Below are 14,799 nucleotides of genomic sequence, written 5' to 3'. Positions count from 1 at the left end.
ATTTCTTTGCCAGTAAGCAAACGTACAAAATCAGCAGGGGATCAAATACTTTTTTCCCTCACTGTAAGCTTATATTAAATTGCAATATAGACAATCATTTTTTGACAATTACAATGTTTAGGTTATAATATTGCAGTGTATGCTCTATGAACTCCTTATATGTATAAATTTTCTATTTCTCTTAAGCTGGTCTTGGTGTATCAGAGTTTAATAATTTATGTCACAAAGAATATGAAAATCACCTTTTGTTGTGAAATCTTACCTTTGGGTGATAAGTAGCCCTGTACAAAAAAGGATTTCCTTCAAAAAGGGGATACCACAAAGCTTCAGTAGCTCTGGCTGAAGGCTTAATGGTCTCTACCATGACATCTGAAAAATACTGGTAAGCCACCAAAGAGCTTCTTGAAGTCTATGCGAGGGGGGGTACCTGAAGCAAGGAACCTGCACAGCCTTCCTACCCACACATCCAAGTTTGTAGACCTTTGCATTACGTGTGCGAAAAAAAAAAAAAAAAAAAAAAAAAAAAAAAAAAAAAAAAAAAAAAAAAAAAAAAAAAAAAGAAAGAAAGAAAGAAAGAAAGAAAGAAAGAAAGAAAGAAAGAAAGAAAGAAAGAAAGAAAGAGAGAGAGAGAATTTTGGAACTAACACTATTTTAATACTTTCAGAAAATAAAGTTTTGGGGATCGTATGTAGTCTTCAAGCCTAAAATTTAACATGTGAAAAAATAAAATAAACCAACACACAAAAACAGGTCTTGCAGCGAAAGGGTCACCTTTCGAGTAAGGTTACACGTTTGGGGGGGGGGGACAGAGTTTCCCGCCCACCCAACCGTAACCTTATTTCAGAGTTGTGTAAATTAATGAACTACAAGTACCAACATCCTTTGCAGATGTCGGCTTTTTAGTTGTCAATGAACTACCGTGGCGCTTTTGACTGTTGTGGTAGTAGCTTACACTAAGAGTCCTGCATTGCCCCAGCGATCTTCTGATCGCTGGTGAAATTTTTTTTTTATTTTTTTTTAAAAGAGAACTTTTAACAGAGTGGACACCGGAGCTTGATTTGGCTGCTCAGCATGCACTTTTACTGTGCACCCAAGTGCTTCCATGTGCGAGGGTAACCTAAAAGGAATAACATTTCTTTTCTCATTGGAGCCAGCTCCTCATTTACTTGCCCAGCAGCCCTAGATTTCCCTTTCCTGACGAGGACCCAATCATGCTAGTCATACCGCTGGCAACAACCATGAAGGGGAGTAGGAGATAAACAGCACAATTAAAAACACTGAGGCTAGGTTCACACATACGCAGCTGCGGTTTTCAGTCCGGAAAGTTTGTTCGCAGGTTCAAATTTTTACCTTAATTCACACCTGAACCGGACCCAAAAACTGACAGGACCCCTTTCATAACCGCACCACGGCCACCCCACAAGTGTGAACCGGCTCCCTTGAAAGTCAATCACATTATGGAAATGGGATGCGATTAAAAATGCAATTTGCATATATGTGAACCCAGCCTAAAAGATGCCATAAAGCCCTTTTCATCTTTAACCACTTGCCTACCAGGCACTAACATCCCCTTCCTGCCCAAGCCATTTTTCAGCGCTGTCGCACTTTGAATGACAATTGCTCGGTCATGCTACACTGTACCCAAACAAATTTTTTATCATCATTTTCTTCACACAAATAGAGTTTTCTTTTGGTGGCATTTAATCACCGCTGGGTTTATTTTTTTTACAAAAAAAAAAAAAATTTTTCAAAAAATTTGGGGAAAAAGGTTTTTTACTTTTTTCCTGTCAGGAAATTTCGTAACTAAGTAATTTTTCCCCTTCACTGACGTTCGCTGATCAGGCAGCACCGATGGGCACTGATGAGGTGGCACTTATGGGCACTGGCAAGCACTGATAGGTGGCCATTCTGGGCCACCGTCAAATGACAGCGTCCCAAGAACAAGAGCCGCACCGCCCCACAGTCATTTGTAATTGGGCGGGCGGGAAGTAGTTTAAAGCCCGACATTCCTAAAAGCACCTCAGGTTTAAATGTGGTTTTGGGTATTTTTTTTTTTTTTTTTACTACACAGGACAAGTAGATTGTCATGAGGGGAACCCGATTTAGTCCCTTGGACAAGTCATTTTTATTGAAAAAAATTCAACACCCTGCTTACAGTCCCAAATGCAGGCAGACTGCACTCGCATAGACATCAGACTGGGAGCAGCATCTGTGTTCCATGCAGCTGCTGCACCCAACTGACATCATTGGTAATGCTTGCAGAGAGATACAGAGAACACCTTTTGCATCCCTGTGTGGAACAAACATGGCCATTCACTTTAATACAACCCTGTGAATGAGGCCTTAGGAGTCACAGTGGAGGATGCTATGCCAACCAGTATGAAGTTAGGATTCAGAATTATATATGCATCATGTATGAACTTTTTCTTATGCATGGACACTATTTGAGATAATTTTCAGATAATTAACACGCCAAGATATATTTAGGCATCGATATTGGCGTTTACTTTTCTATGGCAGTCATTTTTGTTTAATGTTTAACACTAAAAATTTTGAATTTGACACATCAGCACAGCACATATATTTATACTTATTTTTGGTGCGGAACATACACTGGGTGTTTGCATCGGCTTCTCAAGACCTCCTGCTTTCAAGATCTCATCTCCTCCTCTCATGCTCGTCTCCAGGATTTCTCCAGAGCCTCTCCCATCCTCTGGAACTCGCTATCTCCATCTATCCCCTACTCTTGCCTATCACGTCTCCAACTAATCTCCTACCACTTCCACCAGCTCATTCCCCAGTTACAACCTTTTGTACCACCTGCCCCACCCTATTTGATTGTAAGCTCTTCTGAGCAGGGCCCTCTTAATCCTCTTGTATTTTATTCTATTATAACTGTATTGTCTCACTTTTATATTGTAAAGGGCTGCGTAAACTGTTGGCACTATATAAATCCTGAATAATAATAATAATAATAATAATAATAATAATAATAATAATAATAATAATAATGGCACAACTCTACTTTTGTCGAGGAGAGAAAGGAAAAAAAAAAAAAAAAAAAAAAAAAAAAAAAACCACACACACACACGCTCCCCCCCCCCCAGGTGATCTATATACACTGCAAGGATTATAACAACCTGTGTTGCAGATTCCTACTTTTTGTTATTCTGAAGAAATCCATGCATGTTTGTCTGTGCCTCTGGGCTCAGTGGGTCCAATTTCATAATTAGTCAGCTGTGGCAGCTGCAGGGCACTAATGAGGAAAGCTGCTTGGCCTGCATCCCTTTAGACGTGTTCCTATTGAATATATTGTATCTCACCAAAAAATAGGATTTTTATAACAGTTCATCTGTAAAATCCTTTTCTTTTGAAGTACATCACGGGACAGAGACATAGTAATTACTATGTGGGTTATAGTCCACCTTCAGGTGCTGGACACTGGCACACCTTAAAACAGGAAGTTGCCTCCCTATATAACCCCTCCTATACCGGGAACATCTCAGTTTTGTAGCAAAGCAATAAACATGTATACTAGAAAGAGGGGAGGGACCTCTCTGTGTGATGTACTTCAAAAGAAAAGGATTTTACAGGCAAGCCGTTATAAAAATCCTATTTTCCTTAATTGTACATCATGGGACACAGAGCCATAGTAATTACTATGTGGGATGTCCTAGAGCAATGCCAACTGAGGGGAGGGAGACAACAAAAAGTAGGGCACCATGAGATCAGAGGATTTATACTGCTGCCTGCAGTACACTGCGCCCAAAGGCGTCATCCTCATGTCTTTTTACATCCACCTGATAGAAACTGGTAAATGTATGGATCGAAGACCAAATTGCGGCCTTGCAGATTTGGGCCATGGAGGCTTGGTGAAGCACTGCCCACAAAGCACTAACAGCCCTAGAGGAGTGCGTTTTGGTTTGAGAGGGTTGAAACTACCTCTTTAAACCATAAGCTAGACCGATTACTTGTCTAATCCATTTAGTAGATTTCCATGCTGCCTGACCTCTTTTAGGACCTTCAGGCAATACATCCGTTTTCCGAATCTGAGCAGTCGTCTTTAAGTAGACTGCTCTCACCACAGCAAAGAATGTAGTGATTTTTCTTCCATAGAACAGGGTTCTGGAAAAAATGAAGACAGAACAATATCCTGGTTTAGATAAAAACCTGATACTACCTTCGGTAAAAAGTTAAGATGAGGATGCCATACTACCTTATCCTTGTGAACAATTATATGGCTCTTTACAAGAAAAAGCAGCCAATTCTGATACCCTTCTTTCAGCAGATATGGTTACCAGAAAAAGTTTCCTTGTCAAAAAAAGGACCAAGGGAATATGTTGTATTGGTCCAAAAAAAGGCTGTTTTGTAATGCCGCCAGAAACTAAATTCAAGTCCCGAGGGTTCAGGGGTGACCTAACCGGGGATTAAGCCGTGTTACCCCCTGAATAAAGTTACGAACCATAGAAAGCGAAGCAAGTGGTCGTTGAAATAATACCAATAAGGCCGAGACCTGTCCTTAAAAAGGACTCAAGGCCAGCTTTCTCACCCCATCTGCAGAAAGTCAAGGATTCTACCCTTGACCCATTTCCTGGGGTGCAACCCCTGGTTTCACACCAGGAGACATATGCTTCCCAGACTCCATAATTATGGAGGCCAGCTCCCTTGCATTAACCAAGATAGAAACCACTGAACCTGACAGCCCACGTTTCTTCAGAGTGTGGGTCTCAATAGCCAAACCGTTAAATTTAGCGTTTGTAAAGTAGGATGGAACACCGGACCTTGCGAAAGAAGGTCTGGCCGTGACGGTATGGTCCATGGGTCCCCTGTCATCTTTATGATCCCTGCATACCAAGATTTCCTGGGCCCTGCTGGAGGCCACAAGAATCACCGACTTCCCTTCCTGCTTAATCCTGTGAAGAAGTCGTGGACGCAGGCAGAATAGGAGGGAATACATAAGTCAATGATAACCAATTCTACGGGAATAGCAAGGCATCTGTTCCGCATGCTAGCGGATCCTTTGTTTTTGACACAAAATTTGTTGATTTCTTTGTTGAACCTGGACGTAAACAGATCTATGTCTGGGGTCCCCCTTCTTTGACATATTGACAGGAAGATATTGGAAGATAATGCTGCCACTTGCACTTTAAGAGTGCTGACTCCAAGACCTTTGTCTGCACCTTTTTGTAAAAACTCCAATACAGAGACCGTCTTTTACATTCCTACGTTCTGAAAGACAGCAAGAAACATAGACCTTCCATACCTTGGCGTAAATAGCTCTAGTTACCTTTTTCCTACTGAAAAGTAACGTGGTTATTAACTGTTCTGAAAAACCTTTGCTTAACAATTGCTCTTCAGATACCAGGCAGTGAGTTTTACCTGGCTACATCCGGATGATGTACTGGCCCCTGTATCAGCAAATCCTGACTGAGCGGAAGTTGCCAACATGGCTTGATTGCCAACAGCAGAACTGTGGAAAACCAAGCTCTTTTTGGCCAAAATGGAGTAATCAAGATTGATACTCTCTCCTTTTGCATCTTTCTCAACACCAGTGGAATCAACTGGAAAGGGGGAAAAGCATACCCCAGGCAAAAATTCCACGGATGTGCCAGAGCGTCTATCCCCTGAGAGCCGTCGTATCTCTGAAGGGAGAAAAATTGTGGGAGCTGCGCGTTTTGCCTTGAAGCAAACAGGTCTACTTGTGGAAGGCCCCAAGTCCTGGTGATCAATGCGAACACTTCTGAGTTCAGGCTCCACTCTGCTTCCTGAACCCTCTGTTCAGATAATCCGTCACTTTGTTAAACTTGCCTTTGAGGTCGACTGCGGATAAAGACAGTAAAGGGTTTTCCGCCCACTCCAGAATCTCCACTGACAGCAAGTGAAGAGCCTTGCTTCTTGTGCCTCCCCGTTTGTTCAGGTAGGCTACAGTAGTGGCATTGTCCAACAGAATCTGGACATGGAATCCGAGGAGGCTTGGAGAGAAGACAGCCAATGCTAGGGCGACCGCTTTTAGTTCTCTCCAATTCGAGGATTTTTTCAGCCTCTGCCTGGGACCATGTTCCCTGTGCCAAATCCTGACCCATGTGAGCCCCCATCCCCGCATAGTGGCGTCTGTTGTCACCACTTTTGTCGGTAGTACATGACTTTTCCACCAAAGTGTACATTTGACTCTGGTGGGGATCTTTATCTTTGCATCTAGACTCTCTGTCCTGTGGTTCCATGTTCTTAGAAGGAACCTCTGGAGAAGTCTGAAATGCAGCCTTGCCCATTGGATGGCTGGCATAGATGGTTAATAATCCCAAAGCAGACATAACACTTCAAACTTAAATCTGCTGATTCATTTGAAGTGTCGTTAACTACCCTGTGGACCTTTTTCTCTTCTGGGAGAAAAATCTTTTGTTCTACTAAATTTATCAAGTATCCCAGAAAAAGTACTTGCTGAGCTGGAATGAAATTCAAATTTTTGAGTATTTACTATCAACCCCAGAGACTCCAAATGACTGCAGGCTCTGTCCAGATCCCCCTGCAACTTCTCCTTGGATGGTGCAAAGAAGAGGAGGTCGTCCAAATATGGGATTACCGCAATCCCCTGGAGATGAAGAGGGGCGAGGGTTTCCACCATTATTTTCGCAAAAATACGCGGAGCTGATAACAGACCGAAGGGAAGGGCCCTGAACTGTAGATGTGCAGTCTCCTTGCCCATATTCTCCGCAAACCTCAGGAATCTCTGGGACTGAGGTGCTATAGGAATATAAAGATAAGCATCTCTCAGGTCGATTGATGCCATAAGGCATTCTTTGGTCAGCATATTCTTGACTGTGAAGATTGAGTCCATACAAAATTTCTTGTATAGGACTGACTTGTTTAATGGTTTCAGGTTGAGAATTAAACAGAAATATCCAGATGGTTTTCTTATCAGAAATGTGGGAATAAAAACCATGATTGTTCCTCTGGAGATACTGGTATCACAACCCTCTGGTGCATCAGATCCTTTAAAAAGGTTCTTCATAGCCAGGGCCTTTGTTAAATCCCTTGGAAGGTTTGTGACAAAGTATCTTTCTGGAGGACGATCCGAAAACGCTATTTTGTAACCCTGGGATAGCATGTCCAGAATACTTTGTCATGCTGGCCCAAAGGGGAGGAAACTTTGAAGCCTTCCCCCAACTGGAGCAGGAAGCCTGGGCTTTCAGGACAGCACCTAAGAGCCCTGACTCCCCACGAAGTGTTCCCTCCAGAGGAAACACAAAAACTGGCAATGTGTGGGAAGGAGCCTCCTTTTAAATTTAGTGGAAGAAGTGTTTCCTATTGGTAAGGGGAGGAGTCACTCTCTCAAGTGCTGTCCCGAAAGACGTTACGGGAAAATAAATTGTTCTTTAGCCTTCCCCTACCATAGCCCCACCTTCTGTTGGGCTCTTTTTTGGATCTGCAAGGTAAGCGACAGCTATCACTGATAGGAAGTGAAGGATGTCATCCGATTCGGATTCCTGTGACATGTGTTTGGTCAGTTTCTCCACCCAGAAATCTGCATTCCTGGCTATACAGGCTGCTGCTAAGGCTGGACCCATGGCTGATGTATTAGCATCTCAGGCCTTTCTAAGGAGGGATTCTGATCTACAGTCCATCAGATCCTTAATACTGCCTGCATTCTCAAAGGAGAGATCAGACTGCTTGGTGACTTGAGACAAAGTGGCATCCAGTTTTGGGAGCTTAAAGAATGTCTCCTTGTCACCCTCTTTAAAGGGAAATCTCCTTTTCCAGGTTTTTTGTCCTTTCAGGCTCCCTCCATTTCTATAGGATCAGATCCCTTAAGGATCGATGGAGTGGGAACACCCAGGACTGAGCCTTACTCAGTATACCTTGTCCTGTGCGGAAGTTATTCTAGGGGTTTCAAGAATCTCCTCAGTGGCATATATAACCTGTAGGAGCCCATCCAGATCCTGCAGGGTGAAGTGGTGTCTCCATAACCTTGCATCCTCCTCTGTCTCGCTTAGCTGGTCTGGATCCAACTCCTCATCTGAGCTGTGGTCTGACCTGGCTTTCTATTTTCTCCCATCCCTGAGAGAGAGGCATTGACTGAGGGTGGGAGGAGAGCACTAGGTCCCCCTCCAGAGAAGCTTTCCTGGGAGGATGTGCCTCTAGGGGCAAGCTCCTCTGGGTCAGGACCCTGGGCTGCTGACTGCCCAGCCCCTTCATGGAATGAAGGATGTCTCTAGGGGCAAGCTCCTCTGGGTCAGGACCCTGGGCTGCTGACTGCCCAGCCCCTTCATGGAAAAACTTGACTGTTGCCAGCATTTCTGTCTGCATAGATGAAAAACTTTCAAAGTAGAAGCTTCTTTCCCTGCTAATTTATTGATACATTTATAGCAGAAGGGTTTTGAATGGGACTTTGGCAGTTTATCCTTACAGTACCCACATTTTTTTGAGGATTGTGCTGGGGTATTCTGTAAGATAGGAGATAGAGCATACATGTAATTTTAGTCTTTAGGGGGGAGGGGGGTGGGGGGGATGTAAGGTGATTGGTGAAGCCAAAAAAAAAAAATTGTCGCTTTTTTTGTTTATAGCGCAAAAAAAATAAAAGGCAGAGGTGATCAAATACCACCAAAAGAAAGCTCTATTTGTGGGAAAAGGATGTCAATTTTGTTTGGGTACAACATTGCATGACCGCGCAATTGTCAGTTAAAGCGACGCAGTGCCATATCGCAAAGAAGGGCTTGGTCCAGAAGGGGGTAAATCCTTCTGGGGCTGAAGTAGTTAATAATAATTGTCAAACAGAGCTCAGGATACAATCAGACCAAATAGAGATCCTCCCCTTGGTCTACCATGACATGAGTTTTTTTATTTCAATCTGAGTTTTTTTTATTACATTTTTTTTTAATAAAATGCTTTTGGAGGAAAAAAAAAAAACCACACAATCTAAAGATGTTTTTTTAAATAGAAAACTATTAATAATTTAGTTTATTTAGCATGAAGTGGAGCTTCGTTATGTAGCATGAGGCTGTATATTATGCAATATTTACATTTTTGGTAAACTAATTCAATGAATCCAAGCTCTGCAAGCTGAGATAGCATGCACTCACACAACTTCACAGTAACCATGAGATAAAACAAAGTTCAGGAATATTCCTTTATCCCATTGTTTTGCAAATCTATGTACACTACAAACTGTATGAGTGAATCAGTTCTGATATCGCTGTTTTACTAACCCGACATATTATTCTACATAGGAAACCTTAATTTTGTTTGCAAATATTAACGATTCTAACTACCAGCAAGAATAAGTCCTTACATTTAAAGAGCACCTGTCATTTCAGATACATCATGGCAGCGCCTGTTAGTGGGCATCCACTCACCTGCTGTCGCCACGTCCCTCACTTTGTTGTGTCACTGCCACATCACCAGCCATCCCATTAAAGTGAATAAGGACCGTCAGTGAGTCAACAGTGGGTCAGAGATGACAGTTGCTCTTTAAAAATGATTTAAATCAAGTGGATTTAAATCAAGCCTTTATACTAGTGATTTAAATCAAATCCTCCCTGCCCTGAGATAAAACAAAGTTCAGGAATATTCCTTTATCCCATTGTATTGCAAATCTATGCACACTACAAACTGTATGATTGTTGGAAGAGAAATGCATCCGTACCAGGCTTGAAGTGTGAGGAGGAAGGGCAAGCAGTAAAAATTAAAGTGAAACTTAAGCAGCTTATAAACCTTGTGATCTTTCTGCACATAGCTTGAAGTGCTTTATTCATCCCTTGAGGAACAAAATGGCAGCAGGCCTTAAAAGAGACCCAGTTTGGGAATATTAACTAACCTGACAGCTTATTATCCTAAATAGAAAAACCTTCATTTTGTTTGCAAATTTAAAAGATTCTAACTACCAGCAAGAAGGAGTCCTTAGATTTAAAGAGCACCTGTCATTTCAGATCCAGCATGGCAGCGCCTGTTAGCGGGCATCCACTCACATGCTGCCGCCACATCCCTCACCTTGTTGTGCCACTGCCACATCACCAGCCCTCCCATTAAAGTGAATGGGACTGTCAGTGAGTCAACAGCGGGTCAGAGGAGGAGCAGCTGCAAGACAGAGATGACAGTTGCGCCTTAAAAATTATGATTTAAATAAAGCATTTTTTACTAATGATTTAAAACTTAATTTAAATCAAATCCAGCGTTTACATGTACCATGTCACTTTGTGCATATGTGTGAGTGGACAAGGTGCATGTAATATAGATCAGAAATATTTCAATTTGTAAAAAGAACATTTGTTATAAAAAAAAGGAATCAGTAAGCACTGTATAAATAGGTTCGCCAATCTGCATAACCGATTAAAGTGATGGAAAAAAGGAGACTTTACAATTAAAATAACAAACATGTTATACGTACCTGCTCTGTGCAGTGGTTTTGCACAGGGAAGCCCAGAGCCTCCTTTTCTCGGGTCAGCTGGGGCTTTTGGCCCCTCCCTCCTGTTAAGTGCCCCCCACAGCAAGCAGCTTGCTATGGGGGGGAGCCGAGCTGCAGCTCCGTGTATCCATTCATAGATGTCCGAGGCCCTCATTGACATTGCTGGATGGAGATGGGGCTCAGGTAAGCATTAGGGAGGCTGCTGCACACATCTTAAAGTGGATGTAAACCCAATGTCATCCTTTCTAAACTCCTGCCATAGGGGTTATCTATAAGGATATACATGCCTCCTGCATGTATCTTTATCCGTCAAATGTCTCCCCTCTGTCTGTTATAAGACCCGAAAAACTGCAGATTCTACGAGTGGGTCTGTTGTCTGGAGCTCGGTGGGTGGAGTCGTGATGTCAGACTCCCCGCCCACCTCTACACTCTCCTTGTCAATATGCATTTTCTCCTGTGCATTTCTTACACTGAACTTCTGCTATGATCTCTAACATCCAGTGAAAAAGACAGGAAAGTAACCACATGCCTTCAGCATGTCAAATCATGCAGAGGTGTGGAACAGCCAATCCTTGCAGAGCTGCTGAAGAAAGGAGTGTGGGTGGGAATTAAAAAATAATGCATGTCTCTTAGGCTAGTGCACAAGATATGTAAATCACCCGTTACTCACAGCAAGGGGGAGGATTTGACAAAGTTTTTCTCTGTCAAGATTTCTCTCACTGAACAATAAAAGAGGATTGCTCAGAGCTGGATTAACTCTGTGGCAAGACTAGGTTCAAATGATAGGAAATCTTATACTCTACATTATGACATTCAAAAAAAAAAAAAATTTCAGGTTTACATCCACTTTAAAGCATTAAGAAAAAAAAATAAATAAATAAATAAAAAGAAAAAAAAAAAAAAAAAAAAAAAAAAAAAAAACACACACACACACACATCTGCCTTTACAATCACTTTAAGCAGCCCATAGATTACTCAATTTTCTTTCCTTCCACCATGGATGGAACACAGTGTTTATGGGCGCTATTGTGTTCATATAGTAATCACATGTAGAAAAATCTGACAGCCTGACCGTACCCAAGACAAACGATGGATCGACTTGGATACAATCAGCCTGACCATACAAGATCAAAATTTGGCCCAGCAAAACTATGATCCCTGTATGGCTGTCTTTAACCACTTCAATACAGGGCACTTATACACCTTCCTGCCCAGACCAATTTTCAGCGCTGTCGCAGTTTGAATGACAATTGCACAGTCATCCAACACTGTACCCAAACTAAATTTTTATCATTTTGTTCCCACAAATAGAGCTTTCTTTTGGTGGTATTTGATCACCTCTGCGGTTTTTATTTTTTGCTAAACAAATAAAAACAGACCGAAAATTTTGAAAAAAAAAAAAAAAGTTTTGCTTTTGTTTCTGTTAAAAAATTTTGTAAATAAGTACGTTTTCTCTTTCACTGATGGGCACTGATAAGGCGGCACCGATATGCATTGATAGGCAGCACTGATGGGCACTGAAAGGCTGCAAAGATGGGTTCTTATGGGTGGCACTGCTGGGCACTGATAAGCATCCCTGGTGGCACTGGCAGTGGTAGGCATTGTGAGTGGGCACTGATTGGCAGCTGCCTGGGCACAGATTAGTATTTCCCTGGGGGTCTAGGGGGCATACCTGGTGGTCCAGTGTGGATAGCTTCCCTGGTGGTCCTGGGTGAGATCTGAGGGGGGCTGTGCTGATAAACAATCAGCACAGACCCCCCCCCGTCAGGAGAGCAGCCCATCGGCTCTCCTCTAGTCACGTCTTTCAGACGCGAGTGAGGAAAAGCCGATCACCAGTTCTTCCTATTTACATCGTGATCAGCCGTGATTGGACACGGCTGATCATGTGGTAAAGAGTCTCCGTCTGAGACTCTTTACCTAGATCGGTGTTGTGGGGTGTCAGGCTGACCCCCCACAACAACGATATCCGCGATGCACTCCCCCGGGGGCGCGCAGCGGCTCAATATCCTGCAGACATCATATGACGCCCAGTCAGGCTATTGAAACCACTTTGCCACCGTCATTCTGCTATATGGCGGGCAGCAAGTGGTTAATGAGTTTCTTTGTCCAAAGAGTGTCTGGAGTTAGGGAGTTCCTCTCAGCAGGGAGCACAGAATTCATTGGATTTGGTACCAGGATAGCCACACACCACTGCAATTTGGACTGAGGTCTCTGCTGATCACCAAGGTACAATATAGTAGACCTGCACTCAAAGTGGTCAGACTATTCAGAGCTTCCCCCAGTGATGGACTCTGAAACTGACATCTGGGAGGTTCCACTGGAGGGAGGCTAGAAGGTGTTTAGGACTGCTGCCTGCATGGGCTGTGTGCTGCTTCTAGAAACTGGGCAGCTAGGACTTAAAGTTCTGTATTGACTGCGCTTACTGTCCTGTGGACCATTTCCCCTTGCGGTTCCATATTGCTACTTCGTGGACTACTTGTCCTTCCTGTCTCTACTACGCTCACAACTGTTAGGCTGAGTTCACACTGGCATTAAGAACAGGCGTTTGAGAGGCGTTAAAAAGGCCCCTCAAATGCCTAAGCACAAGAAACAATAGACAGCACATAGTGCTGTTCACACTAAGCGAACGGCCCCTTTTAGGACACCAGGCGCCTGAATTACAGCTGCATGTTTTTTTTTTTCCACCCAGGTGTTACAACAAATGAATATTCGCTGTTTTAACACTGATCCTCAATCCGGCCAATCAGAAGCAGGTGAGACGTCAAAGTCGAAAAGAGACGAATCCTGATTGCTTGCCAAGGGAGAAAACTGAAGCCCCCCCCCTCCATTATTCCGCTGTTTATTCCTTCCCTATAATGTCATACAAAGCCCTGGCCAGACTCACAAGCTGACATGCCACAACCTCTCCCAGACTTGACTTTATGGTTGGGACATTAAGCTAAATGGTCATTGATCTGGTGAGAGTTTAGTGTGTTCTGAATGTCAATGTGCTGTGATTGCTTGAGCAGACCAGCATTGTGTTCTCTGTACAGGGTTTGGATTCAATTTTGTCTGCAAGAAAAACAGTATTAGAATATAACATTTTATGTATGAAAAGCTGAGTGTTTGAGTAGTATATACAGACCTGGGGTGTTATGTCAGTGGCATACTGTTTACTGCCCCCCCAAAAAAATTCCACCGGCAGCCACAGCTTTCCAGCATAGTCTTGACTAGTGGCTGACACTGCACACACTAATATATATATATATATATATATATATATATATATATATATATATGCTACAAGACTAGAAAAACCCAGACGTATGATCTGTTACTTTGTGCCTGTTGTAGCTAATATATGACCACTAAGGGTCACCACTTGACCAATCAACTTCATATTTGCCAAAACTACGTAATCTGATGATCTGCCCAAATCCAATCAAGTACCATCCAATCAGGCATACCCTTACACTCCATATTTGATAGATCTAAAAGAAGATTGTACAGGTTATAACGTGTGGTAAGCTTAAAATAAGCACGTGATTCCTGTCTGATGTTATAACCCACTAAGCACAAACGAATAATCCAGACAAATATAAATTAACAATGTAACTAAGGTAATGTGCCCAGCTATTGCAAATGACTTGATACAAATAGCTGAAAATAAAGTAAAGGCAAACTCCTTATGGGCACTACTCTACTATAAAGCATTAAACGGTTCCAGTAAAGCTCTTCCAATAAAACACAAACAAGCCTTTATATTAGTGAACGATACATTGCATAGGCACTACATACAAGTAGGATGGCCTTCCGGTGACTAGAATTAAGTCACACAAAAATCAGTGTACACCACAAGACAAAAGCACTGCTTTAATGACAGCAACACCCAAGTTTTTACTTTTAACCCGACTTAACTCATACACCGCTCTCACCTGCACAATGTCCATTCCATACATCCGTCTGTCCCCCATGTTGCTTTCTACACGTGTATCGCAGGGCATTTGATAACGCCCACGGCCACTGAACGTCAGTTCCGCTCCTAAACCGGAAGTTGAGTCGCAGATGAAATTACGTCAAGTAATTATCTACGAAAAAATTATGTAGCAAATACTATTACATTAGCGGTTATCTGCAGTCCACTTGTATTATGAAATTCTGTTTCCAATGAAATTCCAAGGGGGTTTGGCCTCGGAGTTGAGCTCCACTTTTGAAAAGAAGCATGTGGCCTCCACTCCACTTTTTTTTTTTTTTTTATTGAACTTTATTGTAACAAACAATGTATGGCTGTAGCTGGAGCTCCACTTGTCGACAGGAAACATGTGTCCTCCACTCCACCTTTTTTTCTTGTTTAATGAATTTAAAAGCAGAGTTCAAGTCATTGAGAGCCCTTTCACACTGAGCTGCGAGTAGCGTTAGCG

At 42.6% G+C, this 14,799-nt stretch overlaps 1 protein-coding gene across 1 annotated transcript in view; it reads right to left on the bottom strand.

The window, feature by feature from the left end:
* RSL1D1 (ribosomal L1 domain containing 1) overlaps positions 1–14,458 on the bottom strand; it is a 201,042-nt gene extending 186,584 nt beyond the window's left edge. Inside the window, 1 exon segment of the mRNA XM_073591170.1 lies at positions 14,314–14,458. Within this exon segment, the coding sequence (XP_073447271.1) occupies positions 14,314–14,382 (69 nt within the window). The 5' untranslated portion in view covers positions 14,383–14,458.
* Positions 14,459–14,799: the final 341 nt, after the last annotated feature.

Source organism: Aquarana catesbeiana, linkage group LG06, assembly GCF_042186555.1.
Source record: "Aquarana catesbeiana isolate 2022-GZ linkage group LG06, ASM4218655v1, whole genome shotgun sequence".
NCBI classification, from domain to species: Eukaryota; Metazoa; Chordata; class Amphibia; order Anura; family Ranidae; genus Aquarana; species Aquarana catesbeiana.
The sequence above is the reverse complement of the archived record's forward strand: the minus strand, read 5'-3'. Positions and strand labels throughout refer to the sequence as shown.